The 17219-nt window shown below is 38.7% G+C and overlaps 1 protein-coding gene across 1 annotated transcript in view; it reads right to left on the bottom strand.

Annotated features, from left to right (window-relative positions):
- Positions 1–12325, bottom strand: part of pde1cb (phosphodiesterase 1C, calmodulin-dependent b) — a 126329-nt gene extending 114004 nt beyond the window's left edge. Inside the window, exons 1-2 of the mRNA XM_041804273.1 lie at positions 11817–12325; positions 4424–4450 (exon numbers count right to left, since the gene is read on the bottom strand). Of these exons, the coding sequence (XP_041660207.1) occupies positions 4424–4450; positions 11817–11917 (128 nt within the window). The 5' untranslated portion in view covers positions 11918–12325. The remainder of the gene's footprint in view (positions 1–4423; positions 4451–11816) is intronic.
- Between the last annotated feature and the right edge of the window lie 4894 nt (positions 12326–17219).

Below are 17219 nucleotides of genomic sequence, written 5' to 3' on the forward strand. Positions count from 1 at the left end.
TGTACTTCTTATTTCCATATTTCTAGGAAATATCACACAGAAGACATGCAGGCAATGTAAAGGAATCCTGACACAGGCAGCAGCTGCAGACTGGAAAACTACCCTTGATAAAAGACTAAAAAAGACGAGTCAGATTTTCATATTTTCAGAAGTCCCGCCCCTTCTTGATTAGTAAGGGAGAAGTGACATTGACAAGCACAGGCTGTTCAAAAAGATGAACAGTTTTCAAATGAGAATTCTTTGGGCGTGGCGACAAAAACAGCTGACACTGAGGGCACTTCTGCCCAGGGCGCTGAACTGCATTGGGTTTGAATGGCTAACAAAGTCTGATATGGACACAGGCCCTTAAATGTAGCATGACATTTTAATTTAGTCTTAAGCTTCGGTAACTCTCTGAACCCCTCTCTAACCAGTTTCTTAAATTTACATTATATGGACAAAAGTATTTGGACATGCCTGTTAATTACTGAATACAGAAATTTCAATCAGACATAGCCTACTCATCAGATGAAAAATTGGTATTTAACCCCTTAAAGCCTGAAAACACAAATTATAGCCAGAAAATTCAAATTTTTTGGAAATGAAATGTTTATTTCACTTTCTACTGAAGTCCAAAAAAATCAAAATTTCCATAAAATTTAACGTATATATTTTTTGTGTCTCATTTGATACATTAGGTGCTTTTGATAACTGATAATAAGGGCATTTTTATCATTTTTCAGATTGTATTCAGAGGTTTTTTTGAGTAATTTATTGATCATATTGATTATATAGAAGTATGTATCAAATATGCAACAACAGGCTTTAAGGGGTTAAAGTGTATATTTAATGTTACCAACACTAAATAAAGGAAGGTTTTAACACAAAACAAGTGAGTAAAGGATTTTTTTGTTACTTATTAAGACTTTGTACTGTGTATGTGGGCTCAGAGAAGGATGAAGTCCAGGTTTTGGCAGGATTCAAATATCCAATATGAACAGTGCACTGACTCCTGCCCTTCTCTGCCCATCTCTTTTTTGTTTACCTGTTTTTCTGAGAGATGGTGGGCGGGGCAGGCAATCATCAGTGCCAACAGGTGAAGAAAAACCTCTGCTGTTACACACTTTTATACTTTCATCTCCCCTGCAGGCACCCATTCTGTCATGTTGCCGTTTTAAAAACATCTTCTCTTCACATTTTCTCCACCTTCATGCGCATCCCATGCAAATGATTCAGCTCATCTTGGTTCACAATATTACCATGTACTTTTGCAGCATATTGGATTGATCTAAATCAATTTTAATAACAGCTATAACAAGGCATCGTCCACCTTGTCATGGCCTTACAAGTCAGTTTGTAACATTATAGGACAGCCATCCCCAAATGGCGGCCAGCAGATGTCATCTGGCCCGCAATACATTTGGGAAAAAGATGGAAATTTATAAAAAATATATTAATTTTTTCAGTATTTACCTTCTTAGGTGGTTAAAATACATTTTTCACTGATTTATTATGATCTTTCTGTAATTATAGCAAGGATGCAATAAATGAGTTAGATATGGTACAATGAACCCTGCTTAGAGTAGGGAGGAACATCGTAAAAAGACGCACAGCAGAGCGCACAGCAGCGCAGCTCCTTTATCACCTCAGCTCTGCAAACATGCTGTCCAAAAAGAGGCTGATAAAGACTGCATGATTTTTAAGAATGAAGGAGAAGGATTATCATGTCTAATTTATATATATATATATATATATATTTTTTTTTTTTTTTTTTTTTTTTTTAAAGATGAAGAATTTAACCACTGTGCACAGCTGCACGGACTCTCATAGAGTCTAGCCCTGCCAGCACCTCTGACTAGTTTTCCGCATCTCAGACCTTAACGAAATTTAGAGGTTTTTGCCTTTTAAAACCAAACTTCTATCCCTGCAGGGGATTAAAACAGCTGCTCTCATAATAGCAAATAGGCCTACTTTCCCTGCGTAACTGTCCATCAGTCCCAAACGCAGACATCGTCTCTCGCTTTGGTAAGTGACTCAGTTCAATGTCAGCCTGATTTAATCCCCCATTATTAAAAAATCTGTAATGCCAAACTACTATCAACTGAATTTATTTACATATGATATAATCTTATGTCAACAAGACGTGCAATTATGGTCTTGATCTCTTATGTTTAAATGGGACATCGTTTATAAATCCTGTGGCGTATTTGACTCCAGGTCGTATTAAATGGTAAAAAATACTCCCATAGCGATAAAACAAATTCTTTATAACTGAACATTTAATCCTAATCTGGACATGGGCTGTCCTATGACATGAGAGGTCGGCATTATTGGTCTTGGTGCAGCGCTAAAAGACATCATAATTGCACACGGAGATGCGCCACTTCATGACGCGTGCAGGGAAGTCAGGGGGATTCAGAGAGACCGCACATGCAGAGGAACGACTGCTGGAGCACAGTCTTTCCTTATAAGTCAAGTTTTCTCCCAGCAGGTGAGGGTTTGTAGCTCTATGAGTAATAATTGCGAAGCAGTCAGGGAAACATCTCCGCAGGATCCTCTCTCACCCTCTCTTTCTCTCTCTCACTTTGTGCACTGATCTAAGGTCGGGCGAAAAAATATTGGGCACAGATCAGATATTGTGAACAACAGGTTGCAGTTTTAAAGCCATAAATAGTCATGTTGAATGTTTATTTACAATGAATATTCCAGTCTTGTAAATTAAGTGTCAGTGGGTCTTAAAAACATTGAAAATGCAAAAAAAAAAAAAAAAAAAAAAAAAAAAAAAGCCATGTGATACAAGGGCAGTATAGCTATGTTTACCGGTTTAAATTACTTTAGAGCAAATTCTCTGTCTTAATTAGCTAATTACCCCATTTATATATACAGTGCTTAACAAATTTATTAGACCACCACCCAAAGCAAGGTTTATGCCACACCACAGCTGCCCTAAATTAACAGCATTAGTAATAACCAACATCATTTTTTATGTTTCTGCAATGGTTAATACACCAATATGTAGAAGCTCTTTAACCCAAATGATATTTTTAATGCTAAAATATCATTATTATTGTTATCCATGAATTTTCAAATTTACTGATTTACAAAAAACTAAACAAATAGTAAAGCACATTATTATTTCTTGATTAATATGTCAAATTATAGTTATTCACTTGCATTCCTGAACAGAAAAATTAGTTTTAGTGGTTGAATGTTATGCTTGATTAATTTCTGACTTCTCAGAGAAGCCCAGTGAGCCGGCTCAAATTTGGGTATAAAAAGGTGAATTCAGTTCGAAATCCCTCAGTTCTGTTCAAAATGGTAAAACGTGGAGAGCTCACTGAAAATGAAAGAGTCTGCATTAAAGCACTTCATGATGCTGGTTGGTCTCTGAGACAAGTATGACAGATGGTCTAATACATATGTTAAGCACTATATATATATATATATATATACACTTTATATATAATTTATATATATATACTTTATATACATACCAACATCCAAGAAATTTTAATTGTGTCCAGATCAAAAAAAGAAAATCCTTCGGGATAAAGTAATTGGGAACCCTAATATAGGATAAGCAACCTCACATAAAAGCGCCTGCATGATTCAACAGTTCGGTAGACAATTCAATTTAGCATTTAAATGTTTGCCTTGTCATTTCCCTAGATGCAGTTCAAACATTTTAGAGTTGTATAAGCTCTGTGTGGTCCATTCGTCATAAATATGCTCTTAGCTCCAGACAAAATTAATCACAAGAGAATATTAAAGGAATACTGAAAGAGATTGATCGTATGTTGAAGATCAATACAGAAACACTGTGAACAAATGATACTTTAATCTATTTTACCCTCTCATCCAGTGGCATTAACTAATCCCTGTTTCATGCTTGTAAATAAATGCAGTGAACAGAGGGTCTGATTTCCCCAGAGCATCTTCGACTGAGCTAAACAAATGAAAGTTTCATAATAAATACAATAGCAAGCATGCAGCACTTGAGATATCCAAGCTTCAACGGTGTACAAGTATCCTGCGATTTTTCCAAATACCTGCATTAGCATGGTTTCTTTAAATTTGGTGGTAAGTTAATAGGTTATAATGTTGAGATGACACCTTGAATCAACAACAAAAATCACAAGCAAACCCTCAGGTATGAATACAGATGGGTGAACAGGATGCCAAAATCTTTAATTCACTTACACGTGAGAGTTACAAAATGCCTCAAAGAAAAGTAACATAAACCTGAGAGCAGCAGAACAGGTAGGTGCAGGTCCAGCACCAAGTCCAGAGGTGTATGAGAGTGGGAGGAGTAGAGGGAGGAAGTCCAAGAATAAAAGACGAGTGGGAGGAAGAGGAGGAGGAGGAGATGAGAAGAACAGGGAGGGAGGGATGAGGAGGAAAAGGAGAGGGGAAAAAGGTCCAAAGTCCCAGCAGCAGGTCTTACCTCTGGGATGTCTTCTTGTACTTTCGCCTGACAAAGAAAAAACAAAAGTGTGAATAATGAGGCATCAACTGAAAAAAGAAAATGAAAATTGAAATAGACACGTGCAAACCTCTCATACACACAGATCTGATTTTGCACTCATATTTTTTGCCTTCATTAAAACTTTAGTAAAAGCGCAGTTGAAACTGAAATTGTTCCAGGCTTTGTATAGGTATAACATACAAATAATACATTTGCCTTAACAGCAAAGTATGCTTTTCTGAATATCTTCAAGACAAAAATGAGATATATTTTAGGCAAATATATCTTTGATTCATGTCTTCTTAAAAAGACAGTGAAGTGGAACTTTATTTGGTTTGTTGTTCTCAGCTCCTTGTTCACACAGACAAGTTGCAGGTCTTTCAGCTAGTTCGTTATTTCAGTCAGCAACTCAAACATGTTTAATACCCAAAGAGAAGAGGAGCCAAGACCCTTTTTCCATAACATTTATTTTTTGGGCTTTTATGCTTTTATTTAGACAGGACAGTGGATAGATTGGAAACTAGGAAGAGAGAGTAAGGAGTGACATGCTGAAAATGAGCCACGGATTAGATTTGAAACCAGGCTCCAACAGATAACACCCATATTAACTTTTAGATGTGCAACATCACTTAAGAAATGACTGGAGTATATTTTTCAGATATTTATCAGCACTTATCTGCTGCTTTCCATCTCAGTAACGCATGTTCATGAAAAACAGGGGACTTGCGAAGTAACTTACTTGAAAAAGGAAAGCCTATATTAAAAGAATTTCTAGTAACAATGTGTTTAGTGGTCTGTAACTAAAACATGAACTTTTATTAAAATGCCCAAACTTCTAAGGAAGAAATCCATATAATCACATGTAATCAGAAGGAATTTTGGGTAGACGGTTAGCAGTTTATTAGCTAGCATTTTTATGTCTATTACAATTGATGGCCACTCTGAAAAAAAGAAGAGGGAAAAAACTATAACTGTATTGGTTAATTTTGAAGATAAAAATTGAAGGTTATTAAGTCTTCAATTTACAATTAACCAAGCTCAAAATTTTGAGTTTGAAAAGATCTAAAAATATGAGAAAAAAAGGAGAAATATTTCAGTGAAAAAGTACATTTTGACTTTGTATATTAGAAGTCAAAAATATACTGCATTGTGAAGTCACAACTTTACAAGACACAAAACTCAAAACACAGTTGGATCAGAATCGACTCCTGGATGCTCTCAGTGTGTTGTTTTCTTATGAACAGCACCAGTTCACAGCAATGTCCCTTCAAATTCTGGATTAAAACCATAACTTTTTCCTCATAGCTCAGTCTCCAGTAGAAAGTATCATTTGAGTAGGCTATCAGCAGCAGCACTTGAGCAAGGAAAATGAGCTGGGTTTGCAGTGGGTCATGGGGCACGTAGTTCCTTCCTCATTGTAAAGAAATATAGACACTGTCTTGTACTTTTCCTTTTTTTCATGTTGTTTCTGTGGCCAATTAAATGTATTATAGTAACAAGTACTCAGGTAGCTTGATAGCTCGGTTGAGCTCTACGCTTCTGTAGCCTGATTGTTATGTTTTTTTTTTTTTTTTAAGAGATTAAAAGGGTGTTTGTGCAGGTCCAGTTTACCTTATACTTTGACATCACCTGCTGAATAATGTACTTTCTGTGTCCATCTCTGACCTGTTACCTTGACAGAGTTTTATTGCTTCTTAAAACATTTTAAGAATCTAACTTTACATTAAAGCATGCTTTATTTATGTTACAGTACACCCTTAGTGACCTCTGCATGACCTCTATTTTTTTTTTTTCAGCAATAAGCCATGAAGGTCAGAGATTCAAGCTTTCTTTTTGTTCTTTTTCACACAGTTTGCTAAATAAAAACTAGTCCATCAACAGATTGGAACTGGAGTTTGTTCAGAAATTGGGTATTGATCATAAAATAAATATAACTATTAATGTAATCAGTGCACAGCTACAGATGCATAAGTGTCCCTGACTGGTGGATACTATCATAAGTTTAGTGCATCTAACATGGTTGAGACGTTAGGAACTAACCAAAAGGGTTGAAGTTGAGGAAACAAAAATGTTCCTTCATGATAGCAAATGTTCCTCAAAAAAAAAAAGGACTGGAACAAAATCATTCCAGTCATATCACTAACGCCCTGTATTTAAAGGAAAGCTAATGCCTACAATCACCTGTGCAGATGAGGCATTCAAGAGAGTCATAATGACATGTAAACACACACACACACCACTCTATCTCATGACATCCCACCCTCTTTGTACTATCACACAGACACACACATCACGGATCTGCCTAGTCACATTAAATTAAAGCACACCTACTATCACTTAGCTTACCATTTGGCCTAAAACCCACCCACACCTCAATGAAGAGATAGCAGCGCAGCTCTAAAAGCTCGGTTCATACACACTCACTTGAGGCCCTCATAACAGAGAGGCAGAGGGAGGGATGGACCCACCGCTGTTCGACAACAGACTTTGATTAAAATTCCAGTCAGGCAGAATTCACAGCACTTAGCTTGATTTGTTTCTCAATCGCTTTCTGTATCAATCTCTCTTAGAGCTCAGCGTAAAACTGCAAGATCAGGAAGTTAGTCTCTGTAAAGAAATGTTAAGTTCCCTCATGATGAATGAGAATTAAATGAGTAAATGATACAAAACTGAGGGGAATAAGAATAAGAAAAGCAGATAAGCAATCACAAAGGGTAAATAAAACATGAATTAGGTCTTTCCTCACCTCCTCTCCCCTCATTTATGCCCCCCCCCCCCCCCCTTGCTTTACATCTAAATGTGTGCAAACAACACAAAGCTTCTTCTAATTAGATGGCTTTAACGTAATGTCCTCGGTATAATGAGGAAGTGGGTCGAAGGGGGTCATGGAAATGCCAGGAATTATTGTTATAAAAGTCATGAAGGCCTTGTTCAGCTAAAACAAAATTTAGACTCCAGAAAAAAATAAGACAAGTTCAGATTCTCCTATACCAGTAACTCTGCATGCATGAAGGAAGCCTATGTTGATGATGTTGATTAATCTTCAGTGAGTTTAACATCACATAAAGGTGGGCTGTAAACATTATTTATTGGCTGTTTCTGTAATTTGTGCATAAAGGGTGCTGTTTGTATAAATATCTGCTGCTATATCATCAGTGAGATTTTTTTAAACAAACAGAAACAAAAGTTTCCAGTCTCTGCCCTGTTAAAAACTTTATCATTAAATGCACTGTTATTCAACTATGGAGAAGCTGTGCTTTTGTGTGTTGAGTGGAACAAACTCTGTCGTGTGTTATGGACTCAGGAGTGTTTTTTTTTTTCAGTAACAAACTTCCCAGGCATGTTTTGGGATTCCTGAGTTTATGTTTTAATACTCACAGTCTGACAAATGGTGTATCTTTTTGATGTCAGTTCCTGCAAATAGAAGATGTAAAGATGACTAGTTTATGTGAAAGTCTGGAAGTTGTCAGTGACAATCTTTATAATAAACAAGAATTTTCCTCTGACTCAAACACGAACCTTTTGCAGAACAACAGACTAGTCTCTTAATTTTTTTTCTTGGAGTTGTAAATTTCTGTCACATATTAGCCTGTTTTTTTTGTCTTTTTATTCTGCTTAAGTAAGAACGTGTCATAAAGCAGTCATCCGGTCACCTTGATCCTCCTTGGGTCATGTTAAAGCTGCCCTTCCCTTAAGGGAGCTCTTTGTTATGAAGTGTTGATCAAGTGATTAAATAATTCATTGATTTCCATTAATCAATAAGCGACAGAGAGGTCGGGTATGCCATGGTGATCTATTTCATCAATGGAAATCTATTAGAGTTCATTTACTGATGCAAAAACATAAGGGCGGCAGCAGAGAGAAAATTGTCCAAAGTAAATGCTCTTCCTGTCTATCCATGGATGATTGGTGCACTCTGCGGACCACACTGTGCCACTGAGAGCCATTCAGCACTCACACACAAATCATACAGCTGCCAAACAAATCTCTTAGGATAAGCTGGCAGCACATACAGTAAATGTCACCAAGCTGCCATGTACACTGTTAAACGCACAACCAATCTATATCACCCACACTAGCACATGCACGATTAACCTTTCCTGATAACACATACACACACATGTATGCTGCATACTATATATGCACAACATTTACTGTGTGCAGCATCAACATCTGTGGGGGCTCCCTCTCTCTTCAGACGGAGGCTCTTTGTGAGATTAAAGGCTAATGTGATCTCTGACACGCAACAGGAGCCCTCAGAGCACCCAGCAGACAGCAACCCAGCCATGATGAAAAAGAAAAAAACAAATAAACATCCCTGCCCCCACTCCTGTTTCAATTCCTCCATCGCACTTTCCATCAAATATCCAAACGGACAGATGGTTATAATGGGGAATTTATGACGGTGGCCAAATGGGAGAGACAATGAAGCCATCCGAGGAAACTGAATGTGGCAGCGGATGATGATGGTACGGGGGGGCTTCTGACACAGCAAAGACAGAAACAATGACTAATCATGGAGCAGAAGTAGCACCACGACATTAAAAATGAGACTGTTGGATTCATTCACATAACTAAAGTCTGTGGCGCAGGAAGTCAATGCATTTCATTCAGACCTGCTGCAGCAACATTATTTTTTTTCACCTCCATCTCCCTCCCCCTCTTCTGAGTACGATGAATAAGAGCTGAAAATGGACAAGAAGGCAGTCCCACTTTGACGTGAATGCACAGCAGGGCTCTCACTCTTCAGGGGCGAAAGGTCAGACAGGTGTTGATTGGTTGGAGGACGAGAGGGAGTAACATTGTCGTGCCGCTGGTTTAAAAACAGGATCTCCCTTAAGAGATTGTGAGAAATAAGAAGATGGGTGCTCAGAAGGGCTTTGGTATTATTTGAAGAGAGATTATGGGTGAGTAAGAGGCAGAAGATCGGCAGAGTATGTGACAGGAATTTTATCAGGGTTAAAGCTCATGTTAGGAGTTTTCAGCTGGTTTGAAACAGAGAGAAATAAGTCCTGATGCCTCTTTATGAGCTAGAGAAGGAAACAAGACCATCTACTTAAAGGCAGTTTTCTCTATATACCAGGACTGCTTGATTATGGCAAAAAAAAAAAAAAAACCTTATGATTAGGGATGGGAAATTAATCAAAATTTAGATTAAATCACAAAAGTTAAATTGCAGAAGGTGCAAAATTTCTTTGACCTGTAATGTATTTCAAAATGCCAGTTTAATACCTTTTATTGCAGCAGAATCTGGTTCCAAGTCATGGCAGTGTGCTCTATGCACCCTGCCAAACCTGGGGTCCCTGTTTTTTTTACAGCTGTGAGGCAAAAGAGATAGAGGTGCGTTGTTTAATGACAGGTTTACCCACAGTGGAGAAATATCATGTATTTTTAATGTCCGACGAAAACTAAATTACATTTTAGTCTAGTTCTAGTCATCTTGACGAAAACTAAATATACTTTTTGTCGGTTTTACTCAGACTGTCAATGAACATTTTTATTCATAGTTTTAGTCAATGAAATTAACACTGTTCCCAATGACTCAAAATAACCTTCAGAATGTTTTTCACAAATTTTCAGCCTTGGTTTAATCTGCCAAACATATTTTTTTCTATAATTAGGGCCTTCAAGGTTTATTGCGATTAATTACCATCCACAACTGCACTAATATTATTCAATCGCGATTTATCGCATGCTTTATTTTTGCCTACAACAAACTTTGGCTAAGCTGCTGCAATGTCTTACTGCAGCCACAGCGATGCAATGTGAGTCCACCACTTGTTCTAAATGTCTCATTTCAGTTTTAAAAACTCAGACAGCTGGAAGAGTCACCTGAGCCTTGCATTTTCAAACATTTTCTTTTCACTGTTCAGGTATTTCCTTTTCAGTACATAAGTTCCTTTTCTGTGGTTAAGTTCATGTTAAAATCTTCATATAAAAGCAGATATGTAGCATAGCTGGAAGTCAGTTACCCTTAGTTTGAGACAGCAGAAAAATCTAAAATGAAACAAAAACAGATTTAAATGCTACATAAAGGAATCTAAATGTTCTAATTTTTTGACAGCCCTAATTATAATATGATGATTTTTTGCTTGCGATTGTTGAGAAATTCACAAGATAGGGAACTTGTAAAATAATCACATATTAAATCACAATCGCGATAATGGAGGATAAAAATCGCAATAAGATTATTTTCCCAAACCGTCCAGCCCTACTTTCTTTAAAATTGGAATTGACATCACGATTATCAAACAGGTTAACCTCCTGATTTGTAAAAATCAGACTTGAACACTACTGACACTTTAAAAAAAAAAGAAATGCATGAAAAAAAGTGGAAAAGACATAAATGTATGAAAATAACAAAAATAAATAAACAAAAGAATTTACCAGACTCTACCATTTACCAAAAAAAAAAAGAAATAATACCAGATGACAAAACCTATGGGCAAAATGAGTGTAGTGTTGTTTGTCTCATCACAAGTCTCTTGCGCTCATGATCACGGTCAGACAAAACTGCAACTGAAATGGAAACTGTAGTCAAATTGCAGGGATCAGGTTAGCTCTGTTAGTAAACAGGTGCTCTTATACTAAGGCTACAGTATCAGTCAATCAATCAACTGTCACCCTCTCTATGTATTTCCTACCTCCCTTCAGCCATCCTGTCCATTAAAGGCAAAAAAGCCCCCCCAAAAATATCGCTCTACTTTGTCCGGAGGGGGCGCAAGTACCTCACAGGAGATTTAAAATCTCAATGAGAAATGTTCACATCCATCCACTCAATTCATTCTACTGTTGAGTCCTTACTCTTCATGTACAACAGGTGCTGACTTCATGTTAGAGCACAAATGCATTGAAGTATTTTCTTCCTGTCTTTAATAGTTATGCTGCATAGGAGTAAATAGGGGTAATAGAAAAGCCTATGCAAATTAGCTTATATTTTAAGAAAGCATGCAATATGACTGAAAATGTGAGCAATTCTCCTCACATTAAGACTTCCTTTTCTTTCTGTCCAATGAACAGTTTAGAGTTCAAAGGACGTAGCTTAGAGCTGTTTGGTTTAAGCCATTTAAATTCCTATATGGGTTTCTTCTTTTGCTTTAAGTTTGCAGTCACGATTCAGAAAATCCTGATTGGTTTTCTCACTCTTAAACTGACTGACATAGACATGCACACACACAATGTAACTTTCAAATGTGAGGTTCTACTGTTACGCTTTCATTTAAATTAATCTCTAGGTTACAATCATATCATGTAAGATAATGTCATGTATAAATAAGCTTAATTTGAGTATAAACCTATCACACAGAGGCAAACTCACATTCACATATCCATGCACACACTTGTTGAAAACAGTGAAAGTGATTGTACTCACAGTCCACGGAGCCTGAGCCAGATCTTTTCTATCTGTTCGGGCTGGAGGTACTTCAGGGCCGTGCTTTCAAACTCCTCGATCTCTTTGGTGGGAGACTCCATGTCAACAGTCCCAAACGTGCCAACCAGAGATCAAAAAGAAAAGTTTAATCCTTCTTAAGTGAGAGCAGAGAGAGAGACGCAGCACCACACAGAGGGATGTTGCGATGTGGTGGAACCCAGGACGTGACTGAGGTTTCCTCTTTTCTTCATTCACATTTGCACCCACAACTGCAACCAACCAGCCGTCATGCTTCCCCCTTTTTTTCTCTGTTGTTTATATATGAGAGAGTGTGTGTGACTGAAACTCAACAACACTCAGTGCAGTGCAGTGCTCAGGCAGCTGTGGCAGTCGTGAAACATCCCAACTGTACCTCTTCCCTGTTCTCTCTCTCTTTCTCTCTTCCTTCCTCTCTCTCTCTCTCGCTCTTTCATGCGCTCACTCCTCTCCTGTGTGAGCGCAGGGGTCCTGGAGCCTTGCCATGCTCTCCCAGCAACAACGGGATGCAGACGGCAGGGCAGCTCAATCCGGGATTAACGCTTACTGCCTAGCTCTTCAACACAAGAGGGGAGGGAGGAGAAACACTACCACCAGTCAAAGAGAGGGAGGAGTCTGGGACATAATGAAAAACCATGTTCTGCTTCATCCAGTGGGGAACCAGAGGAAGTGAACGAGCGGGGATGGAAAGGGGCAGGAGAAGAGACCTTTAGGAGAAGAGATGATGGAGGTGCAACTGTCCTGAATTACTGGAGAAAAATATCTGGTTAGAGGCAGATCTTTTCCAGTGACATACTGCAAAAGTGACATCTTATTTGTTGAAGAAACTTGGGAATACATATACGTACCTATTTTATCAGGAAAATTAAGCTAAATGTCATCAAGCAAATACAGATTTAACAGCTGACATATTCATCTGAGAATGAAGTTAGTGCATTTGCTGTGCAACATATTAAATGTCATGAAAGAGAGGATTAAATAGCATGCAGACAGCGCATTGACACTGATTTGACCGAGATTACTCTGATCCATTTGGGACCATCCCATATTCAACCTCCTCCCCCTTTAAATACTAAGACATGGACTATTATTCTCTCTCTCTCTCTCTCTCTCTCTCCCCCTCTCTCTCTATCTTAGATTCACACAACACAACCAGCAACTGGAAAGATTGGGCACTGTCCTCTTTCGGCAATGTCCTTTCTGTGTCATTTGGTCCCGCCATTGCATTTACCAGGCCAGTTTGAAATTTAAGATGGTTTTATGATACCCACAGCTGTATAAGCCATCGTGACGCACGAGCTCCTGCATATATTACGTGTCACATTGCATCTATTGTGAAGGCTGCATAAGTAATTGCATGCTCTTCCAAGCTGGTTTCTGCTTTCCTAGACTGGACACTTGCAACTTTATGCTAACATTGTGACATGATTTCTTTTTTGCAGCAGATGTGTATTCTTTAAATCTTATTGTTTTGCACTTAGCTAATAATTGGCTTAGAGAGGACCAGCACGCACCTGCTTATATCCATATGATTTCTTTGATTACAATTATTAAAATTATACAAAAAAGGGTAACATAATAATTCTTGTCGTCATTTAAAATTCTAACAGTAAGGACCCTGTGTCATTTGGAGTTTATCGAGTTGAAGTGAAATAATAGTTGGTCCTCAAGTCAGGACATTAGAAAAATAAACTTCAAGTAACCAGGAGACATCACTGTTTCTCCTTTGCTCTCAATCTGTCTGTAATTTTCATGGGATATTAGAGGTTCTGAGATAAAACATATTTGCTGACAGGTGGACAAACAGGCAGCGGTGGTACAGGTTGTGATGGTGAGAGGAGCACAGACACCTGCAGTGCCACTTCAACATAATCAAAATCCAGCACCTTCCGTCAGATTGGTGTCATGTTGCCAATATGTTTAAGCTCATGAAAGTGGAACAGCTGTGATACAATAAAAAAATAACATGTCATTTCTCTACTTCTCTACTTGTTTGTAACCACTAGTGCTGACTCTTTCCACCTGGATTGCCCACCTCTGCATACTATCTCCTTCTCACTGACACAGTCAGGCAAGAGCTCATAGATAAACTAAATGGCCAACCGACAATATATTACATTGCTCTAAGCAGATTTCCCGAGCAATGACTCACTTTGTCACATGACTCCACATGGTGGTACTTCTGACATGAATGAAAATTAACATGAGTTGAAGTTAGCAAACAGTATTGTTGGACAGTGGTGAAAAATTCAAGAGAATAAACGTGATAAAACATAAAATTGATATTAAATGCATAAATACATTATCATTCCTACTGCAGGAATGAGTCCTAAAACGCAGAAGTGAGCTAGCATTTTAGCACTTTTATTCCCTCGTCTGAAAGTCTCTGGGTTTCTTGACGCAGTTTTCGGTTAAATGTCTGAAATAAGATCTATAGTGAACACAAGCTCAAGAGATTTTAACACTTTCTCTACCACATAAAAAACATCTGAAAAGTTTGAATTGTATGTCTTTTCAAGTCTTAATAAAGGCGGCTGCTAAAGGACAGCTTACAAGGACAACAATGTTTGTCGGGACCAACACCATCACCCTGACAACTCAACCGAACTTTGGATCAACCTAACGGCCCGCCCACTAAGCGCGACTTCCTGTCAGCTAGCTAGCTAGCATTCTGGTTGACAGAAACGTAGCCTCTGCCTGTTGAGCTATCTGTCAATCAAATGAGACGCTCCAATCAGCGCGAAGTGAGGTTTATCCTTAATATAATCCAAACGATCATGGTACAGAAAAATTCACCCCTGTACAGTGACAGCACAATAAGACATTAGCTAATGAGACACCCTTGGTATTTTGAACCAGGCTGTAAACCAGTTTATTTCTAGTGTAAAAACCGGCTGTTTAACAATCGTCCAGCCAGGACTTCCTGGCTGTGTTCCTACAGCCAGCCTCAATTGGGCACTCTCGGTATTGCTTTTTTTGGACTTCAGCATTGGCTTCATTTTTCAGGACCGGAAATTGCCGCTTGGCTGCCTCTCACACATCCTCAGGTTAAACTCAGTCCACCATGTTTGTAGTTCAATAAAGCATGACATTAGCATTTTACTTTCATCAATTACATATATTTACCAACCAAATACGATGCAATATTATTAGTTTATGAAGATTATCCTTATGAACAAAATGTGTAAGTTTCATATACTTGTATAGAATCAGAATCATTTTTATTGTCATCGTAGAACATACAACGAAATTTTTTTGCGGAAACTGCTCTGGGATATGTGCTGTTTTTAATTGTTAGTTTTGGGTCTTATTGTCCTGAACCGTCTTCTTGAGGATAGCAGTTGGAACAGGTGATGTGCTGGGTGGGATGAGTCCTTCAGGATGCCCAGGGCCTTCCTGTGGCAGTGGGACCTGAACAGCTCCTCTAAGGAGAGGAGAGCACAGCCTGTGATTTTCTGTGCTGTGTTGATGACCCTCTGGAGAGCTGTCTTCTCCTGAGCAGTGCAGCTGGAGAACCACACTGGGATGCAGTATGCCAGTACACTTTCAGTGGAGCATCTGTTAAAGGACACCAGCAGCTCCTTGGCCAGGGTGTGCTCTTCAGGACCCTCAGGAAGTGAAGTCTCTGCTGTGCCTTTTTGATCAGCACTGTGGTGTTGGTTTTCTAGGTTAGGTCATCATTCAGGTGCAGGCCCAGGAACTTGAAGTCCGAGACCCTCTCCACACAGTCCCTGTTAATGTGTATGGGCTGAGGGTTAGATCTGTTTCTCCTGAAGTCCACTATTATTTCTTTACTCTTAGTTGTAGCAGGATAGAGGACACACAGGGCAGGACACAGATCTTTCAGCAATGATACAAAACCCACAGAAAAATCCCATAGGCTTCCTGCTGAGGGAACCGATTCGATGCTAACTTCCAGCTTTTCCCGACTAAATTACATCATGCCTGCACCACTCTATTATGAGCTATTATTGCCATTTCCATGAGTTAAGTATTAACATACGTGCAGTTTGACAAAGCTTCACGCAACAACATAACAGACTGCTATTAGTTGTTGCAGCTCATCACAATGCATTGTGGGATATGAAATGGCAAGCATTAGCCACTAGTGGCAGAAACTATCAAAAAGTTTATTAAAAAATGGATAATAGGATGTCCATTTTAGGATATACTGATGTTGAAGGAAAAGTCACCCAAGTTGCAGGTTTGCTTGAAAATCTCAAGTAAGGGCAAAAGAAGGCATGAATAATGTAATGTCATGATGGCAATTCCAGAGAAAAAAGGTAAGTAGCTGCAAGTTATGACTCAAAAGGTTTTTTTTCTTTACTTTTTATAACCTGTGTCTCATCCTGTCAGATACAAAAACACTAGTCTCAGAGAGTAGAGCATTTTATATTCTTCAGTTCATCAGATTTTGCAGTATATCGTTTTATGGTTGACTTGCCATATATCAATTTTCTGCCTTTAAATCATATTGCATCATATCATATTGTATTGTACTGTTTAGTATCATATAGTATCGTATAGTATTGCTTCATATTGTGTCTTTCCCACCACTACTGCAAACAATGTTATTCAAAAAAGCTGATTGCCCTGACTAATAAGGAACCATTACATTGTCCCATATAGTCACAGACATGCCAGCAGACAGGGATTTTCACTATTTTCGTTCCCTGTCACTCTTCTCTGGCTTCTTTTTTTAACATCCAAAAGAAAGGATGCAAGGATGACTCAGCCCAGATCCCCCCTTTTTCAAGCCCCCTACCACACTCTTAGGTCTTTCAATTACTTGATGCAGGATACAGGAATAATGCTAGGGCGCCACCTCAAAGAGGCTTGGCTTTCATCTGCAGGGATTGGGTCCTCAGCAAAGAGGGAGGAGAGGGGTCTGCCTGAGTGCTATGACGCCTGCTGATGTTCTCTTCAAAGGCGCACTCTTTCTCTGTCCCTTTGGCTTTCAGTTTCTTTCACCTTCTGTCTGCCATCTTCAATCCACTCTTCATAGCAGTGTTTTTCTCTCTTTTTTTGTGGAGGTATGTCAGCCCCCAGGAGATCTCATGCCATGGGCAGAGTTGACAGGTCAACTTGAGGGGAAACCACAACAGTAACTTTGCATTTCGCTCCCCGCTGTTTGCAGGTTTACACCCGGGGGACCTGATGTACTGTGTCATCTGAGAGTCTAAGTGTGATACTAAACAAGGTTGAGGCTAGTGAGAAAGGTTCTATCAAAAACAGCAAAGACTAAGAAGGTCAACTTAGGATGCATCCATTTAGAAGTGAGCTATGCACAAAGAAACAGTTAGGGATGGGTGCGGTTAAACCATTAAATTTGTTTACCAAATTAGCCAGCATGAGATTTATGAGTTG

The sequence above is a fragment of the Cheilinus undulatus genome, linkage group 13, assembly GCF_018320785.1.
Source record: "Cheilinus undulatus linkage group 13, ASM1832078v1, whole genome shotgun sequence".
Taxonomy (NCBI): domain Eukaryota; kingdom Metazoa; phylum Chordata; class Actinopteri; order Labriformes; family Labridae; genus Cheilinus; species Cheilinus undulatus.